General features: G+C 47.9%; 1 protein-coding gene across 10 annotated transcripts in view; it reads left to right on the top strand.

Moving 5' to 3' along the window:
* LOC144720375 (diacylglycerol kinase zeta-like) overlaps positions 1-22,159 on the top strand; it is a 237,113-nt gene that overhangs the window by 198,224 nt on the left and 16,730 nt on the right. For all 10 annotated transcript variants that reach the window (XM_078597115.1, XM_078597114.1, XM_078597106.1 and 7 more), the window contains one exon: positions 14,494-14,616. In XM_078597115.1, the coding sequence (XP_078453241.1) occupies positions 14,494-14,616 (123 nt within the window). The remainder of the gene's footprint in view (positions 1-14,493; positions 14,617-22,159) is intronic.

Raw genomic sequence — 22,159 nt, 5'->3', positions numbered from 1 at the left:
GTTGAGACTTTAAATACCTCGCTTGGTATACAGGAGGTCGGGGGTTCTATCACAAACCTGACGCCTGTATATTTGGAGTTTGCGTGTTCTCCTCGTGGTCGCGTGGATTTTTCTCCAGGTCCTCCGGTTTTTCCCTCCACATTTAGAATCATGGCGCGTTTAGAGTATTCAGCTGCTATAAATTTCTACGTGATGAGCCACTTTATTGAGCGATCATTTGTGGCCAGGTCGCTACTTTAAAATAGCTATAAAGCTCAGTGGGCCTTACCTGGTAAATACATTTATTTTATAGTACAGTATTCTATGGATTGTTTGGCATTTTCCTCTCTTCATATCGCTCATTATCTTGACTTTTCCCCCCAGCTTCAATGCACACTATCCATTACGATGAAAATAACAACAACATTTCCTGTCATAAAATCACAAATGATGGTTCCGCATTTCAAAAAGGCTTTATTATTCATGTGTTTTGCAAGCCAATATAAGCAGGGCGGACAAACAGACAAAATAAAACCTTTTCATCCATTATTTATCATTGTAAAATGAGCCGTTGAGAGTGGACATGAAAGATCGGGGGGTGCATTACGCTGGCGGTGAGAGCATCTCGGCTTGTGCATGGATTTTAGCCAAGCCATTGGCCCAAATCATCTCTCATTACCGGCGGGGTCAGACGTTCCCTGCCGGGACGACTGCGTCCCTGTGTGATGCGATGCACGCCCACGCCTCTCTGCCCATCTAGCCTTTGCCGTGGGCTCCTAATGAGATCTCCCCTCACTCTCAACCCTCTGTTGCATTCGCTGCCGACGCTTGCCTCGTTTAAGCGGCTCGGTCGGCGGCGTTTCCAAGTCGCCTCTTTCCATGTGGTGATGGGTTCCCTCGTCGTTAACAGAACGCGTAGGGTTTGAGTTATGTTTTACTTCAGGCGGGCACCAATGGGAGGTCCCCCCCACCATACTGTAGACTGTAGTGGTAAGCCCTCTGCTAACGTATGTGGGCTGCCAGAGAGAGATGGCGGCAATGCAAGATTGATGACTGTGCTGATGAGTCCTCATTAAAAACGAAACCAGCCTACAGCTTTCGATTTAAAGCTTTCGTGACTGCAGGGATTCATCTTCTTGGTTCTTTCGGTAAAGTCACGTAGAAGGGAAATAATAAAATAATAAAAATAAAACTTTCTTTTATTTTAGCAGCTGTCCTCAGGTGAAGAACAGACCTGTTCTTCACGTGAGGACGGCTGCTTGCGTTGTGGCCGAAACGTCGTGAGAATTATTTTTGAAAGAACCAAGAAGACAGCCTACAGCTGTCTTTGTGTTTCAATGCTGCCCCGTTGGGATGGTCAAATTATTCAAGTCTTCTTTTGAGTTGCAGATTGAAACAACGATACCGTCCGACCGCACGTTCAGTTCTATCGAGCTGGTGGCTTAGACAAGGCCAAGAGAGCATTGTACATGCAATGTGGTGGTCACATGACAAGCCATGGTGGGAGGTGGTGACGAATCCAATGTGGGGGCGGGGGGGTGCAATCGCCCCTTGCCTCCCCCACCTTGACACCCTGCAAATGTATGTTTTATGAATGTTTTTGTTTACTAATGTAGGGCCCTACTTAAAAAGCTTGATATTTTAAATCCACCCCTGGTAACAGTTGTGGCTGCCCGCTGTTTGTGAGCACACCTACAGAAATGCGCGTTGTTTTAATCTGCCCGTGTAGGCTCAGCGCCGTCGCGTTCGCTCGTTGCAGTGCTGTGTGACGATTTATCTGCGAGCGAGCGAGCGGTGGTTTGGCTTCCGAAGCAACACTTTTTTTTTCCTCTCGCGGCGTTCACCTCCTTCAAGCGTTGCCAGTGTGACAGACATGTGGCCGCTCGTCCCGATGGCCTCAAAAGATCCCGAAATGTCGCGTGCCAGAGCAAAATCTGTGTCTCCTTGCAACATGCCCACACATGCGTCTTTAAGCTCAAGTGCGGACAGAGTTTTTAGAGGTGGGGGGGGGTAAAAAGAGCCCTCGATTCTCAAAGCGCTATACGTAGCGATACGTTGAGTGTGTCCGTACGCGCTTCACTTTTTGATTTATTTTCAAAAGCATTCCGTGAGAAGATATTTCCACGAGTTGGGGACAGACGTGCTCTAAGTGGGAGTTATTAATGTGTGGGCTGTCACTGCCTTGAAATGTATTATCGTGGGCAAAACAAATATTTCAAATTATATTCTCATCGTCTGGCTCACTTTCCCCTGGAATGTTAACCCGTTGCAGGTGTCACGATATGTCTAAAACGATACTCACCGTTTCGCTCTGAAGCAGCATCACCGTTTTCCACCGTGACACAAATGAATGCTTCGTCTCTTAAAATACAACGACAATTGTGCACATGGTTCCAGGATGTGCCAGCACTCCATTCGCACTTCCATGTGTCTATGCCCTTGACAGCAGCGGCAGAGAAAGGCCGGGGGGTGGTGGGCGGGGTGCAGTGAATTAGGACAATCATTTCCAGAGCTCAGCCCCAGACAGCTCCAGTAAGCCCCCTTTTCTGCGCTAATGTGTCATTCCATGTGGCCGTGCGAAGCTCAAATTTGGCGAGAAACGGATTCGTCAAACAGCCTGCGCGCGTTACGATCTAGCCTGGTGGCCGTGTCACCAGCAAGGTGGACGGGTTCGGCTGAAGGACGCCACGTTGCGACCATTGTAGCCCGTTCTCCTCCCACTCTTCTTACCACTAATTTGCGTTTCATCACACGGAGCTTTTGCGCAAGATCACTCAGTCGGCTGTGGCGTCTGCCACACCCGTCTACTGTTATCTGCCATGGGTAGGTAATACAAATACAAAATGTGTCGAGTTGGATGGTTGTGGCTCTGGGTAGCAGGAGGGGTACGTGGAGATGGATGTTGAGGCAGCAGAAATCACTTCGCTCTTCGCGGTGTTTATTTTTGTATATTATAATTTTTCTTCTGTTTTTTTAAAGGTTAATGGTGTTACGAAGTGCAGCGTTATTGCACCGCTGCTCTTAAGAAAAGTGGAGAACAAATGCACTGCATGGAATTGATGGCAAATTACAAGAAAGGCAAAGACGAGTGCCAGGAAGATAATGGTGATGGAGAAAATCTGGTGTGCACGAGGGTGCTGTGTGGAAGCTGCGGTTTCACATCGCAACCACTTCCATGGGGCTGTATTTAATGAGGCCTCTCTCTCTCTCGCTGTACACTTCAACGCCGAACTTTTTCTCTTATTTTTTTTCATTCAAAATGCTGAATTTATTTCTTGGCAAAGTTACACCGAAATTTAATTGGAAATGTCGTGGCCTTGGTTCGACCGTCAGTTTTAACAACAGCGGGAAGAGTGCTTTGCGGACGATTTTCGTGGTTGTGCCACACGCGACGCAGTATGGATTTTCTTTTTTCTTGGGTCGTGCCGCGTGTTTGTTCGGCACGTGATGTTCGCCGACATTGTGCCGAGCAACTAAACTAAAAAAAAAATGTACCAGGAAAGGCCCACTGAGCTATTATAGCTCTTTATTACGGAAGTTACCTGACCACAATGGTAGCCCAACGAAGTGGCTTATCATCACGTGGACATTTATAGCAGCAAAGTACTCTAAACGCACGTTGTTAAATATGGAGGGAAAAACCGGAGGAACCCGGGGAAAAATCCACGCGACCACGGGGAGAACATGCAAACTCCAAATATACAGGCGTCATGGTCAGGATCGAACCCACGACATACCAGGCGGGTAGTTAACGTCTCACCACCCTGGCACCCACACGTAACTCCCGGCACATGGAGTGGAATGTCAGGCATCATGCAGAACGATTCGTGCTACAACTCGCATCTGAGAGCTAAGCAGTGACAGCATTTTGTAACTTTTTGTAATTTCAGTCTTGATTCCCGGTTCAAACAGTTTTTTGTTGTTGCTTCGATCTCAGATCAACTGAATTTTTAATTGGTGAAACTGAACAGTACGATGAAGTGGTTAGACCGTGAAAAAATATGCTGTTTGAAGCAAATCCCTGATGTAGTTTGTCCCGAGGAAGATTGCTATATCGCCCAGTCTTTTCACGCGCTTCAAGCTGACGTGGCATTGATTATTATGTCAGTGCTTGTCAAAATACCAGCATCACAAATTCACATCTTGACCCTCTTCTGATTCTGTGCGTTGACTCTACTTTACGATTCCTCCTCCTTCCCTTCGCCCTCGGGTAATCACCGCAGCGAGCCGATTGGCTGGTCGTGCGCAGTGGGGTGAAGCGTGGGTACGCCCACCTCTTCCAAGACGTCTGGCCAGTGTGAAGGGGGAGGTCAAAAGTACCCTCCTAGAGGAGGCTTTCGAGACACCCTTCGAGTCTATGTATGCTCAACTTCTTTCTCAACGTGTGTAGCCAACCGCGAGAATCGGAGGTGCGGGAGGAAGGACAATACACTGACTACAAAAGCAGTTTTCAATAAATTCATTTTCAATCGAGATTTTAAAGTGCATCGCTCCAGTGGCTTCCTAATATCGGAAAGGAAGAGCGTTCCAGATGGCCGCAGAAGCGCATCTGAAAGCGAACGAGGTGGGCTGTGCCAGCCAAAAGCCCGCTGTTTAGAATGACCGGAGTTCACCTGATGGTTTATGCCCCTTGACGAGATCAGCAAGGTATTGTGGTTCGTTTGTGGCGAGCACTTTGTGTGTAATGAGTGTGCAACATGATAATGCATTCATTCGCCAACCGGCAACTGGATGCCAATGCAGCTCAGTGAGCTCTGGACGGACACGGTCGGATCTGCCAGCGGTGGCTTGAGCGAAAGCATTTTCAGGGCTGCACCTTTACCTTATATTAATCCTCGTCACTGGGCTGTCGAATACCCCCACATCGACAGACACTATGCAGCTGTCTAAACCACCCACGTGCACGGACACTTAAGGGCTCCTGCAGGATTAATTGTCTGAAGCATTCCTGAAATGGTTCTCCGCTGCTGCACAGAATCCAGCCCCTTCGGGTAGTTTTTGCTGCGTTATTTATCGCCATTTAATTAGACAGCGAGATTAATTTATCGTTCACTGGATAAGCTTTACTGGCCGTAGGAATAATTCTATCTAATGAGGTAGAAGTCTTTTTATTCTGATTACTTTTGTAACGTTTGACATATTTAATTGTTTTAAAAAAACATTACTTTAAAAAAAAATATTCAATACAAACCAGAGCAGACTTTGGAACCAAAAAAAATCTGGGGAAACTTGCACCGTAGCCAAAACAATGAGATTTTTTAAAATAAGTATTTTTTTACAATTGAAAGTAAAAATTCTAAGTTATTTTTTTTTGCAAAATGTTGCCGTAGAAGCGATTTAAAAGGGGCAGACTTTTTTTTGTGGCCACCAAAATTAGGGTGGAAAAAAGTTCGTATTTTTATGATAAATAATAATTCAAACAATTTCAGAAACAGATGTGGTGACGTGGCTGCGTGCTGCTTCTATCGCTTATTTATATTTGCTACATTTAAAGCCGATTCTGGTAAAGCAGCACATTTGAAGTGGTGTAAATGACACAATTTGATAATCTCCAAATGTATAGACATTTACACGACTGTTTGATTTGTTTCAACCTGGCTTAGAGCAATAAACACTTTTATTTATTGAACGTGACAAAGACGCCGTTGTTCTCAGCTGTTTGGCTCCAAATAAATTATTTTACTCACAATGAGTCACAGCCACTAAATCAGAATGCATTGTCATATTACAATATATTTACATGCACACATCGTCTACATGCAAGGTTCAGGCCTTATCACATTGTTCTGATCGTTTCAGAAACAAATTATTGTTGTCATCATAATCATCAATCATTATCTCAGTTCTGATTCTGATCCTATTACATTTCCGCAGATCCGATTTAGATTTCGAATGTTGTGCTCAACTCGCCCAGTTATCCCATGCTATACGATGATCCACTTACGAACAGAAGAAATGGTACACCCGTAAACAAATACATGCACATGATCAGGCGCTTTCTGAATGCACTGCCGGATGAGGGCCCCTCCACCACACCGTGCAGATCGTGGGGATTAATCGACCATACCTTACCACGTCGGTCAGTGTGGGTTGGTGAAAGGCGAGGGTAGCATAGATCTCGGAGCGTAGAAGTAGAGTACTGTACAATGGCGATGTTTTCCATACTGCCCTCTCCTGCACACCACATAGCCCCACAGCCTATACGAACCTATGGTGCATCATCGTCGTCTGTCCAAGCAGTATCCCATTTGAGACCTGCTTGGCTTTTACGGTGGGACGAGTTCCGGTGAATTCCAGGTGATCTGGTCAATGTTCATGGTCCCCACCCCCCCACCCTCCCAAATATATCCATCGCGCTTATTGGAAGCAGGACTTTGGGTGCAGGACATTGGGACTGGAGGTGGCTCCTCAACAAAAGAAAGGGGTGAGGGAGGGGCGGGGAAGGGTGGCCGGGGGGGGTAGCATGGGACTGGGTGGGCGGCCGAGCGTAACGGGAATTCCGCTGGCTGTGGTCATCTCGCGCGGCTGCGTCCCACGGGCCCTACTGGATGGAAGGTCTGCGACGTTTTGTGACGTTTGTATTTGCCCTCCCGTCCATAATGCGATCCCGCGGCGCTTGTGTTTCCACGCCACCGAGTATCCACCGCCCCTCGCGATGTGTTAAGGATCCCGCGCGGAGTACGGGGGTAATTTTGAGGGGTGGGTGGGCGTGATGGGGGTTCCACCGAGCCTCACGCTGCATCAAGTGCCCCGTGTGTGTGGCAACACTGAAGAATTTCGAGGCAACAAGAATGTTCCCCCTTCTATTCATGTAAGCAACGTGAGCACCTCTTCATTCCCCTCCGGCAGCATCCTCCTCTGTGAAATGCGGTTGAATTTAGAACCAAATTTGTGTCTGGGTTTTATTTTTGTGTTTGCGTAGAGGACCGTAGCCTCGAGACAACTTATTATTTTTTAAGCATTGGCTATATCGATTCAAACTTAAATGGTCAAAATGTGACGGCTTCCCAAGACGCTCTGCAGAGCTCTACATCAGTGATATTTATTTTACAGGAAGAAGAGGCAGTCGGTCATAGGCAGAGGAAAAAGGGAAGGTCTTGAGCCTGGCAGTGAGTCAACAGCATGGATGACTGGGGAAGGGAGTTCTAAACTATGCTGTCAGCAGAGGAGAGTGAGTGCCCATCCAAGGAGAACAACACTAGACTTAATGTACATAGTACGTACATATTTAGAGGGGCAAACGGTGACTAAGTCAGCTCACTCCGGTTCCTCAACAACGGACTGTCGTAAGGCACACGCAGCACTTGCCCCAAGAGTCTGTTCAGGCTGTACGGGGGATCTTTGTCTTTGTTTTGTCTTTGTGTTGCAGTGCGATGCAGTACGTTGCAGTGCGTTGCAGTGTGTTGCTGTGCCGAGAATTCCGTTTGCATGAGAGGCACCGCGAGTCCTGCAGGTCGGCACATTCGCCTTGCGGGGCAGATTGCAGCAGGGCTCAGAATTTGATTCTCAAGGCTCTGCTCGCCCGAGTCTTCCCTTTCCCGAGCTCTCGCGTGAGCCCTCACCACCGAAATAAATGACATTTGTTGCTGGACGTGGCAGCGGGGGCTGTGATCAATCCACTGCTGGAAGGAGGGCTCCCCCCTAGCCATCGCCTTCTGTCAAAATAATCCTGCGATGAACATATCCACCTATACTGGCATCTGCAAATGAGCTGATTTCATCGCTCCATCTCTGAATCAAAATCATAATATTTATTTCTACTGGCGGAATCTATGAAGCTCTTTGTCGCAGATGTCCAGTAAGGGCAGGTAAGAAGTTTACAGCAAATAGTCCAAAAAAGTTAAAGTAGTGCAAAGTACAAGAAAGACAAACAAATGACACGAACACATACAAATATAAACTCCTTAAAAATGTTCTATTTAAACAACGGTTTTATTAACAACTTCGTTGAAATCACGGTCGAGAAGTACGTCAATGATGCGGCGCCTGCTCCCACATCATCGCTGACTTTAATTCATAGATTACTTCTGTAACTCGTTCACACGGAGCAGGCGATTCGAGAGTTGAGGGACCGCGGCGTTTTTTTACCTACACAAATATATAAATAATAAGGCGTCCATACAAAATGTAAATTGCTTTAAAGTAGCGAATTAATTGATTAATTGATGCCGATTTTGATACAGGCATGCGTTGTCACCGGATCTGAGTACGTGTGTAACATTTTGAATTGATTGAACAGGAAGTAGACTCAATTTTGATTACAAGATTTGACCACGACAAACATAGGAGTCAAGTTAAGTAAAACCGTTGAAAAACTAAACCCATCCCCATCCTATCAGGCAAAGCCCACTGAGGTATTGAGCTACCTGGCCACACACGATTGCTCAACAAAGTGGCCCATCATTTGGACATTTATTGATTCTAAATAGAATGTTTACATTAAACTGCTTTTCCTTCTCTCTTTATCCGCTTCAGACTCTTTATTTTCCCGTACCCTGCCAAAGTGTTTTGTCTTAATTTGGGAGCTTTCGTGACTGCAGGAATTATTCTTTGGTTCTTTTCGGTTAAGTCACGTCTAAAAATAAAATAATAAATCAAAATAAAACAACACATTACGACGTTTCGATTGCAACACAAGCAATCATCATCAGGCATAAAAGAAATAGCAACAAAAATCTAACTAGAAAACTATATGTATGTCGGTCTATAGTTTTCTAGTTAGATTTTTGTTGCTATTTCTTTTATGCCTGATGATGATTGCTTGTGTTGCAATCGAAACGTCGTAATGTGTTGTTTTATTTTGATTTATTATTTTATTTTTAGACGTGACTTAACCGAAAAGAACCAAAGAATAAAGTGTTTTGTTTATCCTCATCTGCGAATGAACGGACATTCCCACTAGAGGCGTCCAGCTACGCTATTGTGGCGGTGCTATTACATTTCTTCGCATAAAGGTTTGTAATTCAACTTGTACGGGCATTTGTCAATCGTCCGGTTGATGAAGGCGTCCACGCGCCGTTTCGGTGATGGGGGTTGTTTTTGCTCAACCATACTTCACCACGCTGGTCAAGGCGAGCTGGTGAAGGGTGGTGGGGATTTCCCAGGACCGGTTCGGATATTGCTCACCAATGCTGTCAGGCGTTGGCCGGGACTTGAACTCACGGCTGCCGGATTCAGAGCACGGTGCACTAACCACTGCACGGCCACGACATAAATATTTCAACCCGATCTGGAAAATGAGAATGGACGCCGCCGTACAACTCTCGGTTTCTCCGTCCCTTTCCGTCATCGTGCGCCCGTTTGAGTGGGGAAGGCGAGCGAGCGAGCGCGCGCTGGCACTCCGCTGTTGTTTTCAGGACCCCTTAAAGCCTCGAGCTTAAAGTTGGCCAGAGGAAAAGGAGCTCTCAAGTCTTTGCTTGTGGCCAACTCTTAGGATTTGAGCGATTGGGGCTGATGACTCTGGCTTCATTGTGTTCTGCCTTTGGCACACTGCTGTAATGAAGTAGTAGTGGGAGTAGTAATGAAAAGCATGCCCCTTGTTGATCCAGGAAAATCTCATTGGGTTCCAATGCATCTCGTTTCAGGAGGGTCCTGCAAATGGCATGTTTGACCATATCCATTAATTAGCCTTTGGCTTGTGGTAGCTATCCACCATGTGCCTGGCGAAAACCAACTCGTACAAGGGAGAGAGCACTCAAGAGTTCCGTACAGTTTCATTACATCCACTTTTGCTGTACTGCCATCTGGGAATCTTACTAATCTCCACGTGATCCGCCAGCCCTCACCTCCCCAACCGTTGAATCACAGACCCGCATGAATGTAATTATTACTGCGTTAAAAAAACTAAAACTACACTTTGTATTATATAAGGACGAGTTCATGTATTCAATCACCTAGGAATATTTGCACTAAGGCCTTTTTTAGATACCGCACGTGAAAAGTGGTGCGCCATGCTCCTGAAGGCGAACAACGCACCTGGCTTGCAGCGTATTTACGGCGTACGTAGGCGCTAAACGTATACAACGTGGCCTCTGTGGGAGGGAAACGTGTAAGAGATTGTGCCAAATTGCCTATCCGGCGCAGACACGCGCTGATGACTGTTGGCGACCTGTCAGGCAGGCTGGTAGCATTTGTTGGATTGTGGTTCCACTCTGGCATTGGAAAGGGTCCTCAAAAAGCTTTCCAAATTGGCTCCGCAAATAACTCAAACCATGGCCCGGCCTTCAAAACGTGCTGCACATTTCCAGATGACTAAATCACCAGCAGTGTGTCCCAATTTTGTCAGACCTCGGAATCTAAGCTGACCTAATCCTGGATAGTGCGTGGATGGGTGACCTCCGTTCGTAACAAAGTTGTTATAGGCTCACGTAATGACGTATGATTAAATAACGCCAATGACACGTTGCCGTGGGGAGGCCCTCATCCAGCAGTGGATTAAGAAAGGGCTCAGCGTGCACGCATGGCGTGTAGCGATTCTCAACTTCCCCTGACAATTATATTGTCACGAATCTTGACTCTAGCAATTCGATTCCAGAATAAATTATTTTTCATAAAAAAATGTACCCTCTCGTTGGTATTCATTGCTTGTTTATTATTATTGTTTATTATTCCTCTGTACAGTTTAGGCTAATTTATTGTTACATGCCTGGTTGACATAAGTCTGGAAGACTGATTTGACTTTGAAACAAAAATCTCAGATTTTTCCGTGGAACAGCAAATCTATGTATTTATTTTACCTATCGCCAATAATGCTCGAAGGCACCCGTGGATTTGAGCAAGTACGCAAGTTAGAGTCATTGTTAAGTAAAGTGAGTGTGCTTGGGCAGGCCTTGTCATGGCGAGCAAGGATGGTGGTGGTCAGTGGTTAGAGCCCAACCAGCGGTGGCCACCAGGGCGAGGAAACGCGCCTGAGAGGGCGTCCTCCGTGGATAATCGGCTGGTGTGCAGGTCCTCTAGATGGGACGCTCCTCGGGCCAGGTCCTGCGAGCTCAACCTAGGATGTTTCATTCTACGCTGGGCGGTAGTGGTCGCAGTCGGGGCCTTCTCGAGTGTGGTGCCTCAGATGTGGAGAACTCTGTTTTGCCGGCCCTCAGATTGACTCCGAGCACCGAACAAACAGTTCAAGACTTTTTCTTTTAGCTTTTCCTTGAGTACGTCCTCTCATTTTTATATCTTTACATGTGTCTTGATTTTATAGGTGGGGGTACAACCTTCGTTTAATGCATCCTGTAAAGTACCCTCTTTAGTGCGGGCGAGTTTTTACAAAAAAAAATTGAATGAATGTTACATCGCAGAACCGTGAGAGATGAAAAGCCTTTAACCAGCAGTGGATAGATCATGGCTGATGATGATGATGGAATGCTCGACGACAGCACTCGCAGTGAGGTGGAGCGCGTCACGTTGTTTATGTTGCGTCGTCGTTGTTGTTCGGCCAGGATGGCAGCAATGGCGATGTACGGGCCGTGCAAGACGCAGCGTGCTGCCAAATGGCTGTGTGCGTGTGTCCGCTATGCTCACGATGTCTGTTATCAGTTCTCTGCCCACCCACTGGCTCATCCGCCAGTGACCGCTATTCAGCCTCTGCTCCTGCTGAGATCACGGAAAACGTCTTGGATCATACAAACAATTTATTCTTTCGTTTCTAAAAATCCTTCAAATAATTCTTAAAGCTGCTCATTTTTGATGGAGGTTTTTTTTATTTTTTGTTGCACGTTAATAACGATTTTAATCACAATACAATGAATGCCCTTTTCATCCACCGCTCGATGAAGGCGCTCCCCAACAAGTGGCATTTCTGCTCTAGCATTGGCATAAGCGTTGGGTGTCTCGTGATGCCCCGTGTGGGTGCGCGCATGCCGTGTGGGTACGCGCATGCCGTGTGGGTGTGTGCGTACGGCTATGACGGACAGATCAGTCCCGCTCGCACAATAGCGGGAAAAGTACCATGGCGTCACCAAAAACAGCTGTCGGCTTTAGGCCCGCGGATGCGCTTAAGTGCTCTGTGTTTGCATTGCCCCTGGTTTTTTGTCTCAATTCATCAGTGCCCATCGTGTACAATGTAAACTGCGCCCTATCTGGAAACCGCTAATCTCCGTGCATGAGTGCCTGCCTGCTTGATGACGCACTTGTTTATTGATGTAAAGATTGGATAAAGGGGAGGGATGGCTTTTGTATTCCTTCGGACGAAATCCAGTTGACTTGTCTGAAAAATCTGGCGCGTTATAAACGTCATTATTCTTGTTGCAAATGGTCAAATACAACTCGGTCAGCAGGCGCTTGGTTGGCAACTCTAAACCGAAGACAGTCAGTGTCGCGCGCGTGTACATCAGGACCTATACCCCTCCACCGACCCCTTATGCCTCCTCCCTCCCGCCACTCTTCTGGGTGGAGAGAGAGGGGGGGGGAAATCTGACACGGGCATTACGGCGACGTCGTCACAGGGGATTTGTTTTGACAGCGAGCCCGCTGGCGCTGGCCCGACCTGGCTCAGCTCGCCAACGTGGACGGGACACAAACGCGCACCAGCTGCTGCTTTCGTTAGACAACCCCTTTCCTTTCGGTCGGCGGCGCCTTTGCCAGATGTCCGCTCCGTCCATCGGACCGTCGGTCGGTCGTCAGTCCATCAGCCTGTCTGACCGTCAGTCAGTCTGACTGTCTTTGCAGCAGTACGTCAGCCCATTCGTGTGTCCATCAGTCAATCTGTCCGTCAGTGTGTCTATCTGACCGTTCTTTGGTAAATCAGTCAGCCTGTTCGTTTGTCCGTCACTCGATCAGTCTATCGGTCCGTGGGTCAGTCTGTCTGTTCAGCGGTGAATCAGCCCATTCGTGTGTCCATCAGCCTGTCTGACCGTCAGTCAGTCTGACTGTCTTTGCAGCAGTACGTCAGCCCATTCGTGTGTCCATCAGTCAGTCTCTCCGTCAGTGTTGTCTATCTGACCGTTCATCGGTAAATCAGTCAGCCTGCTCGTTTGTCCATCAATCGATCAGTATATCGGTCCGTGGGTCAGTCTGTCTGTGTGTTCAGCGGTGAATCAGCCCATTCGTGTGTCCATCAGTATGTCCAGTCTGTCTGTCCAGTCTGTGTGTCCGTCGCTCAGTCCTGTCCGTGCATGCGTCAGTAAACTCAGTTCATCGGTCAATCCGTCCATCCGTCGGTCAGTTCATAAGTCAGCCCGTCCGTCCGTGAGTCCAGTCCAGTCTGACCAAACCTGCACGTGCCTGTCAACAGCGAGTGTTTGCTTGACCCCGTCCGTCCATCCGTCAATCGCCCGCCGCCCCGTGCTCAAATTTAAATTGGCTTCGGCCCTGGGCTTTCCAGCGAAAACAACCGAGGCCACTCTCCCCCGTTAAGCTGAGTCAACAAACTGTGCACGTGCTTTTTCTAAAGTTTACCTCTTCTCCTGCCCGTATTTCCATGACAATTAGCCGTGGTCCGTGAGGACTTTTATTTACCCCCCCACCCCCCCTTGCCTTCTCTTCTCCCAGCACAGCGCTATTAGACTTAAACAAGCACTTTGGTTCAATTAGCACGTGCTGTAATGGGCTCCTCAAGGCATTATGGACGAAGGCTAGTGTACGTGTATTGTATAAATAAACGTAAATGAGCTCTGCAAGTGGGCCAATGGTAAACAGCGGATCGTTCTGGTTTTTAGCGTTTTGCCCAAGGCGGAGTGTGGTGTGCCACGCTGTTGCTTCCAATTTTTAAACGTACACGCGTGCCGATTGTCATGAGAAACGTACACATGTCGATTGTGATTATTAACGTACAGACGCGTCGATTGTCATTAGAAACGTACACATGTCGATTGTGATTATTAACGTACAGACGCGTCGATTGTCCTTAGAAACGTACACGCGCTCCGATTGTTGTGAACGGGATGCGTTTAAGCTTCACGGCGCATGGTGCGTTCATTCCGGTTCTTGTTAATGTCATCGTTTGGACGTATTTATTGGTGCGCTTGGAGTACTCACAATATGCAATTAACGTTCACGTTCCAATTAGAGCCTTTGTTGTTGCTATAAAAGTCAAGGTCCGTACGAGCTCGGAAGGCTCCACTCATCTCCATTGGCAGCGGCGGTCCAGGGCCAGTCGTGAACATTTGACACATTCCCAGAGATGGCCTCAGTCTCTCCCTAGGGAGACCGCTGTCCACTTCCCACATATCGGCAATTAATTTTCCCATTTTATTGTCTCGGGAGCTAAGCGGGTTCGAGCCTGGATTGTTCTAGGGTGCTTGGCTACTACGTCGGATGAAACCGGGCTGCTACGGGCCTGCACTGGAGACAGCAATGGGTAGTGCACCAAAAAAACATTCTTGTACTGCACCCGTACGCTCCGCCCACTCCCCGCCTATATCAAAAACAAACTGACCTGCACGGTGAGGTATGGTCAAATAACCCCCATGACTCAAAAGGCGTGGGGATGCCTTAGTTCAGCGGGGGCGGTTGCCGATGACCTCATCCGTAATTGCAAGGACGACGAGGATGACGATGTTCCATTTGCTTGACCTGCAGGCCGGAGGGAGCAGTTGCTGCGGATGATGCAGGTGACCGATTGGAGGGAGCTGCATCCGCTGGTGACCAGTTGGTGCCCAGGTGCCTCCCGGAGAACTCGTCCCACGTTCAGACGCCTCCCTTGTACGTCACCTCGCACGCTCACAGCACGGTCGTTGGGAATGCCGCGCACGCCCGCACGCGCACGCACACAGTATCCCCCATTGGTAAGCTTCCTTTTTGCTGCCACAGGTATACAGGCGGTGGGAACAACCAGACTCAAACCTGCTGAGCTTTTGAGATCCGACGAGATCTGGAACTTTCCGCGGGTGGTTTTTGTAATGGGCATTCGGAGAGGTTAGTCTCTTCGAAATCACTGCCGGAGTGGTTGGCTCAGCCCGTCATCGCCGTCGTGGAGTCGATTCGGTGACATCAACAATGGATCTCCTCGTGGTTGGACATTGCAGTTGCTCCTTGGGTTTCTTTTTCTTACCTGTCGTCGAGAACAAATTGGCTACAATTTAATGGAGGTAACAACCGGGAAGACGAAACGATCTCCACATTTATTTGGCCTTTAAGATAACTTGCCCTTAACCCTCCATATTTTTCTTTTCTTTTCTTTACCCGACCACCCACTTCGCCCCCAGTTGAACCGATCGTGGTGTTTCGCCCCGGGGGCGAGCGGGCAGGCGGGCGAGCGAGCGAGCGGGCGATCGTTTTTTTACTTCACGGCGCCGCCCTTCTTGTTCGCCCGGCACGGCAGATGTGGCCCCCTTTCAGAAAGCCCCCCCGCAGAGTTGAGGCTGAGGGGGGGTGGTGTGGGGTAGGGGACAGCGGCGGCCGAGCTGAAAACCACCGGGAATCGGCATGGCCACGCGCGCCGCCCGCTGACATTGGTCACCGGCGGGGTGGGTTGGGGGGGGGCTGTCGCCGGCTCGCTCGGCAGTCGCCGACGTGAACGTCATTACGGTGAAGTTTGGTCAAATCTGGATGGACTCTCTGCCATGCGAATAAAGAAGCGTGGCTTTCACCACCGACGGTTGGGGGGCGGGTGGGACGAGGGGTTGGGGTGTGCCACCCGATCTTGTTCAAGCTTCTCAGGGTGGTTGTGGTGTTCACAAGAGAGGTCGAGTGTGTGTGTGTTGGTGATCTCATATGTGGACTTTTGTACGTAATTATATAACAGCAATCTCTATGCCAAGTGCATAGACTATATATATACACTATTACTGTATTGTATTACACTTGGAGATAGAAAGAGAATCATATGGATAGGGTCGAAAATGGAAATTGGGGACATGGTAAGCAAGTGGGTTTAATGGACCATGGGCGAGTCTGGTCACAGAATGTTAGCCGAAGGATGTAATGCGCGCCCAAGAGAGTGACCACTGCAGAGATGAGGCGATTAGATCCAGAGTCATACAGGAACGAGATGGATAGCGGCATTGCGATTCCGCGAGGGGTGGTGACAGTGTGGGGCGGCAGTGGATAGAGCATCGGTGATAATGGTGTTCGTGATGTTCATAATGTATCAGGTGATTTTGGGAATGCGAAAGTAACATTGTGCACAGACACGCCGCCCGTTTGTCCCTGTTGTGACTATTTTACAAAAGTCACCTGGGTATGCGACTTCAAATTTCATCTTAAGCAATACATCGGTGTTGACAGACTTGTGTCATCTCAGCCGAGGGAGCTGTAAGTATGGTTTTCGTTGTTTACACTTTGCTGCGCGGCATCGCGTAAGCTGAACATCGTCGCGTTGGCGACAACCATCGCGATGCGCTAGCGGCGCGCTTTCCCGCGAAGCTAGCGGCCTCGCGAGCGCTACGCGCTAGGCGCACCACGAATTATTTACTCGTGGAACGCTCTCTCCCCCCGGAGCTCTCGCCAGCCGGTGACAAGATCGATGCCTGTGGACGGGTATCCGAGATTGACCGGTGGCGGCTCAGGGCCAAGAGCCGCGGCTCGTTGTGGTACGGCCGAGGCCGCTCGGCCGGACCGTCCTCGCGTTGCCAGGCGTGCCGGGCATGCCGGGCAAGAGGGAGTGATTCCGAGCGTCGATGCTCTGTGACGGTAGCTGGATTGATGGCCTTGGCCGCTCCGTCCGTCCGTACGTCCGCCGCTTGATTTTGTTGCCTCGTCACGTCTGCACTCGCACTTGAGCCGCGGGGAGAGAGGAGCTCCGTTTGGAAGGCGTGACGCCGGCGTGGCAGATGGCCCGAGACTTCGAGCGATTACCCGACTTCATTCATTTTTCACCGCGCGCTTCATTTCAACTTTTTCGAGGGGAATGTTCTGCTGAGAAAAGGGGCACAACTGCAGATGCGGCCATCTGTCTCCGCTGGAGCAGGTGGCATTGCTGCATTATTTAATCATGCCATTATAATTTTAGCTTACAATTCTATTCCGTGCTATTCCGGTGGTGGATGGGAATGCTTTATTATCGAAAGAATATATACAGTATTTTTAACAACAAATGTGAAATGCTGTAACATGCTGGGAGAGCAAAAATAACCTGGACTATATGTTATCAGCTTTTTCCAGATTGTTCACTGCATACTTTTTTTCAAATAAAAAAATTAACATTCACCTCCGCTCTCCTCTGTTAACGATAAATTGTAATTGCGTGATCGTGCAGATGAAGAGTTAAATTAATTGTGGTGCAGGTGTGTTTTCTTGATCAGGTCAAACAGCTGCTTGTAGACTCAATCTGTTGGCAGTGCAGTCTCTCCTGATATGTGCAACACGAGAGCTTTGGAAGGCATCAGTCTGCCCTGCTGGGGCCTGCAGTCGTGCAACCCGTCCTGCACACAAGTCAAGCTGGCACCGGTTGCCATGTGAATTTGGGGTATTTCAAACGGATAACAAATTCACATTGGTGGCCATCGAATTTGAGTTTCAAACACAGAGCAGGCAATTATATTCCGTGGGCAAAAGCAGGGATAGAGAAAGAGCGGAGAGGCAATTAAAATACTACGCTTCGACTTTATTCATGATATTTGTGCCCATAGCGCATTTGAGCAACGTGGGCTATTGCTTCGTCGATTAGTATTGATTCCTGTGGTTGCGGTGCATGCATCATATCTTGATCGTAACCTGCGGATTGAAACAGCGGGGAAAGATCCTTACATTGCCACAACTCTGTCTACCCAGCTGCGTAAACGGATGCGCCGCAGTTAGTCGTTAGGCAGGATGCTTGTGGTGGGGTGAAAAGTTGTGGTTAACCCCCACCACTTCTGAGACGGCTGGCTTAGGAGAGTAAGCAATGCAAAATCCCTGTCGAGGGGATTTCCGGGGCTCTTATCGAGTGGAGGAGCTTCCGCCGTGAGTGGTGTTAAGAGAGAAATTGGCGTCTTAAATTGGAATTGGGACGACGAGTTGCGATCGTTCGTGGTATCGGGGAGGTTGTGAATCGGTGAATCCAGTGCTGCTGAACCAGCTGGGTAGGATGGCAGTTAACAGACATCCTTCTGAAATGCCTGTGGGCGATGTTCGTGATTCTCGAGGATGCACCATATGCGAATCTTCGTTGCGGTTTTCAGGATATGCCTGACCACGTGGTGATGCCTTGGTGAGCTGCAGATGCTTAAATTCAGTAAATACATTCCCCCAGCTTGAGTACGTGGAAAAATGCTGAGTCTCCACAGCTCACTGGCACTGACGGATGACTGTGAGTTCAGAGAAGGGTAGTTGTTCATTGTGCTTCTAATAATTTACTGCTGCCATCCAGATTTATTATTGAAAGCAAGTTCCACATGGCTAAACAGTTGCCTTTTATTTTTGGCCTTTTGAAGCACGATTTATTTAATTGAGAAAAATATTTAGTGGGATATTGAGTTACTTGAACAGCACGCTTAATTATGTATTTAACAAAGAAGAAGAAAAAAAACACGAGTTATTTCCAATATGTACTTCAGTTCAAAAGTTTAAAATGTGTCGAGACTGGTTACGTACTTTTTAATTTCATCAACAGTGTGGTCACTTGAATGCAGTCAGTCATGGGATGTCATGACCAACTGCATTCTGGGTGAAATGAGGGAGTTCCTGTCGCACCCTATCCTAACAGCGTGCGCTATAGATGCTGAACGTTCCACGTGGACTGCTGTCACCTACATTGTGGCGGCTCTATTAGGAGTGTTTATGGTTGGATTTATAGACCGTTGAAATGCAGCTGCATCTCGCCATGCTGTGCAGAACAGTGGACATTTTATCGGGAGAAAGAGTCATTCAGTCAAAGGCAGAGGGGGGAAAAGGCAGGTCTTGAATAGGGGTGGGGAATTGACAGCACGGACGGCTGGGGGAAAGCAGCAGAGGAGAATGAGCGACCTCCCACTAAGCAAAAGTGGGCTGGGAAATGTTACAGAAAGCCTTGGTTGCTGGAGCGAGTGTGGTGGGCAGTGGAGTGAGATGAGAATTGAGAGATCGGAGAGTGCATGGAGGTGAGTAGAGTGAGGTGAGCGGTAGGAGAGTATTTGGAGGGAAGTAGATCAAGATGAGGAGGGAGAGAGGTAGGCAGGGGACGGGTGCTTGGAGGAAATTGAATATGCTGATTAGTCCTATCTTGAAAGTTTCTTGGACTGGATTCAGTGCCGGTGGGAACTACGATGTGAGTATTGCAGTGATGAGGTAACGTTTACGAGTGAGTTTAGAGATGAGGGATTTGGGATGAGCGTGAAGGAGACCATTTGCTGTCGTCCAGTCGGGATGTGGTGAGCTCAGGTCTCTAGGTTCATAGTACGATACACTACCCAACAGCAACATATATATATTCTAATTGTTAAACACAAGTTGTTAGAAAGCATTTGGAATGCAGGTATTGTGAGCTTGAAAAAATCGATAATTATAATCAATGAATGGATGTGCCATTACTCCCTCGAGTGTAAGCTTCCCAGCTAAATGAAGGGTAAACTTTAAAGTCTGGCTCCTGGTACTTGTATAACTGACGCTATGTCATAAAGTTCCAAACCGGCGAGACGTTCCCACCGTTTCTTTGTCTGCTTTTCTTTTTCCACGGAAGTGTAAATTAGGAAGCTTTGTTGTCGGGAGAGATTTTTTTTCTTCCTCTCTCGAAACGAGCGAGTGTGCAGATGCAGGACCGCGCTAAGTTTGTGTTTCACTGCAAGCGCCTCCGACCTGGCCCTTGCATATACATATATGTCTAGTGTGCACCGTACGCGAGTTGAGATTGCACTTTCTGCCCCGTTTAAATGTGGCCACACTCCATCGGAGCTCCTCGGGCAAACTCAGAGCTGGCTCACCCCACTCCCCCAGCCCCATTTGGCTTGAGTTTGATGTTTTACCCTGGGACTCTTTTTCGCGAAATGATCCCTTTTTGAATCTACTCAAAAAGATGTCAGAATGATTGGCTAAACATCGTCATAATCAACATTGGCTGATGTTTCGAACAATGAAACGCTACTTGTTTGTAAGTTGGGCATAGATGTTGTTTATGAAATTCAGCCTCACTGAATCAACTTCATCTATAGAGTTGACACATTTTCTGCCTTTCTTTTACATGAAATGAAACCGAAATGCATTCCACCTCCAACCACTGAGAGACCGCATTAAAGTCTCGTTTGTGGAACACTTACCATTTTTTTTGTTTCAGCAAGCGTAGTAAATTCTACGATGCTCATTTTTCTTTTTTTGCTGAGGACGTTCTTTGGACCGAAACTGTTTAGCGTCACTGGAGTATCATTTGCAACCTTTATTATGCCAGGAATGGGACGGGTGATGGAACACACGCACCCTGAATGCATTAGGCCAATTCGTTGCGGCTGCAGGGAATGCGGAGGGAGCCCCCCCTCCCCCCACCAAGTTACGAGCACGAGGGTGGGGGGGGGGTGCAGCTACACTGGACGTGGATCGTTGTCCCACTAGCGGCGAATGGGGTCCTGTGGTTATTTTTTTTTATAATTACAAATGAAAAAAATATATAACTGGTGTCATTTTAAGCTATCGCACTTAAATAGAGGCCGGGGAAGTAGGAGTTCTTCCATAATAGAGGTTTTTGGGTTAGATCGCGTAAATATGAATGTCGCTAAACCCGCCACCACTAGACATAGCCGATTAGTAAGGTTTGTCATGTAAATAAAACATGCCATTTGGTTACTAGTACAGTGCACCGGTGTGTTGGAGAGTAAACCCATAACATTTACAATTCGAGTACTGTGACGTTTCGCCAGTAATTACAACTGGCATCATCAGGCGACAGCCAGAGTTGTGGAGTTCTTCATACGTTGGTGACCGCTGTCAATGTTGCGTATCGCCAATGTTGTTTTTGTCTGGCCATCGAACAAGGGCTGGTCACCGCGTCGCGCACTTTCAGATGCACTTCTGGGGCCGTCTGGAACGCTCTTCCTTCCGATGTTAGGAAGCCACTGGAGCTGTGCACTTTTACATCATCGTCTAGATTGAAAACTCATTTCTTTATAATCGCTTTTTGTGTTTAGCTGGTCGTCCTTCCTCCGATTGGCACGGTTGGCTCCGTATGGTGGTGCGAAATAAGTTCAACAATGCTTAGTTTAAGATTTACAGACAAGGTCGGAGAATTTGCACCCCCTAACCTCATCATGGACAAGAGTAGTTCGACCGCACCAGAATTGTATTCGGGGCTTAATTTGTTTGGGAATATTTTCTGGGGGTCCCAAAACTTCCTGGATCCTCAACAGGAGGTCGGGCACGGACATATTTTTTTTCTGGAGCTCAGCCCTGAACAGCTCCAGCATCAAATGAAGCCGTAACTATATAAAATCCACACGACTAGCGGCTGCTCACTCGGGTACCGAGTTTCCTGCCTGCATACAAACCCTGTGTTTAACTCTACCCCGTGAACAGCATAATCAGCATTTTACACGTCTCCTCGCAGGAGGGGAGGGAAAACGCTGACCCTGCAATGGCAGGAGTTTTTTTTTTACCCCCAAAGCTAAACATGTCGTCGGTGTCCAGACACCCACGACACCCACGGTAGCGCAACGCAAGTTGGGCCTGGCAACGTCTCACTCGCTCGCCCTCTCTCCGTCTCTGGCTCTCCGCGGGAGTTTTGGTTTATTACCGAGCTATCCGAGGCAGGCTTTCTGCGTATTGTTACACCGTGACAGTTTTACGGGTGTCCTTAAGCTCCGTAACTGCATTGGAATTTTTGTCCTGCAAAAGCTGCGTTTTTTTTGTTTAAAGCCTCTCCCATACGTCCACACGGATCGCTGGTGCCCGCCGATCGTTGGCGTCATACACCGGCGGCTGTTGGCGTGCGGACAAAAAAGCTTCAGCCAAGAGACTTATGGTCTGGAACGCGCACCAAAATGCGTGGCCGTTGAATACAATAAGCGTTTAATCGTCCCCCTAAGCAGAATAAATTATCAGTCATAGTTTTCTTGCTGTTAGGAAAATAAATAACGCCGATATGCCTTTTCTTTGTCCTGTCTTAAAGGATTTAAGTTGGCGTTGGTCCATATTTCAGCGGAGTAAATTATTTATCATGCAATGCGTGATGGGTTAATGCTGTAATTGCTATGAACATAAAACGTTGCACGGTATTAAAATGTACGTTGAGGTTACGTTTATTAGTCAGTGGTGGCACGCACATTTTTGTAGTTCTATACAAACATTACTGGGAACAACAGATCATCATTTCCCCAGAGTTTGTAGTTTGCCAAGATTTACACAACAGCATCGCGGCAATACGTTC

The sequence above is a fragment of the Lampetra planeri genome, chromosome 8 (assembly GCF_965212315.1).
Source record: "Lampetra planeri chromosome 8, kcLamPlan1.2.h2, whole genome shotgun sequence".
NCBI lineage: Eukaryota > Metazoa > Chordata > Hyperoartia > Petromyzontiformes > Petromyzontidae > Lampetra > Lampetra planeri.
Note: the sequence above shows the minus strand (reverse complement) of the source record. Positions and strands in the feature narration are given on the sequence as shown.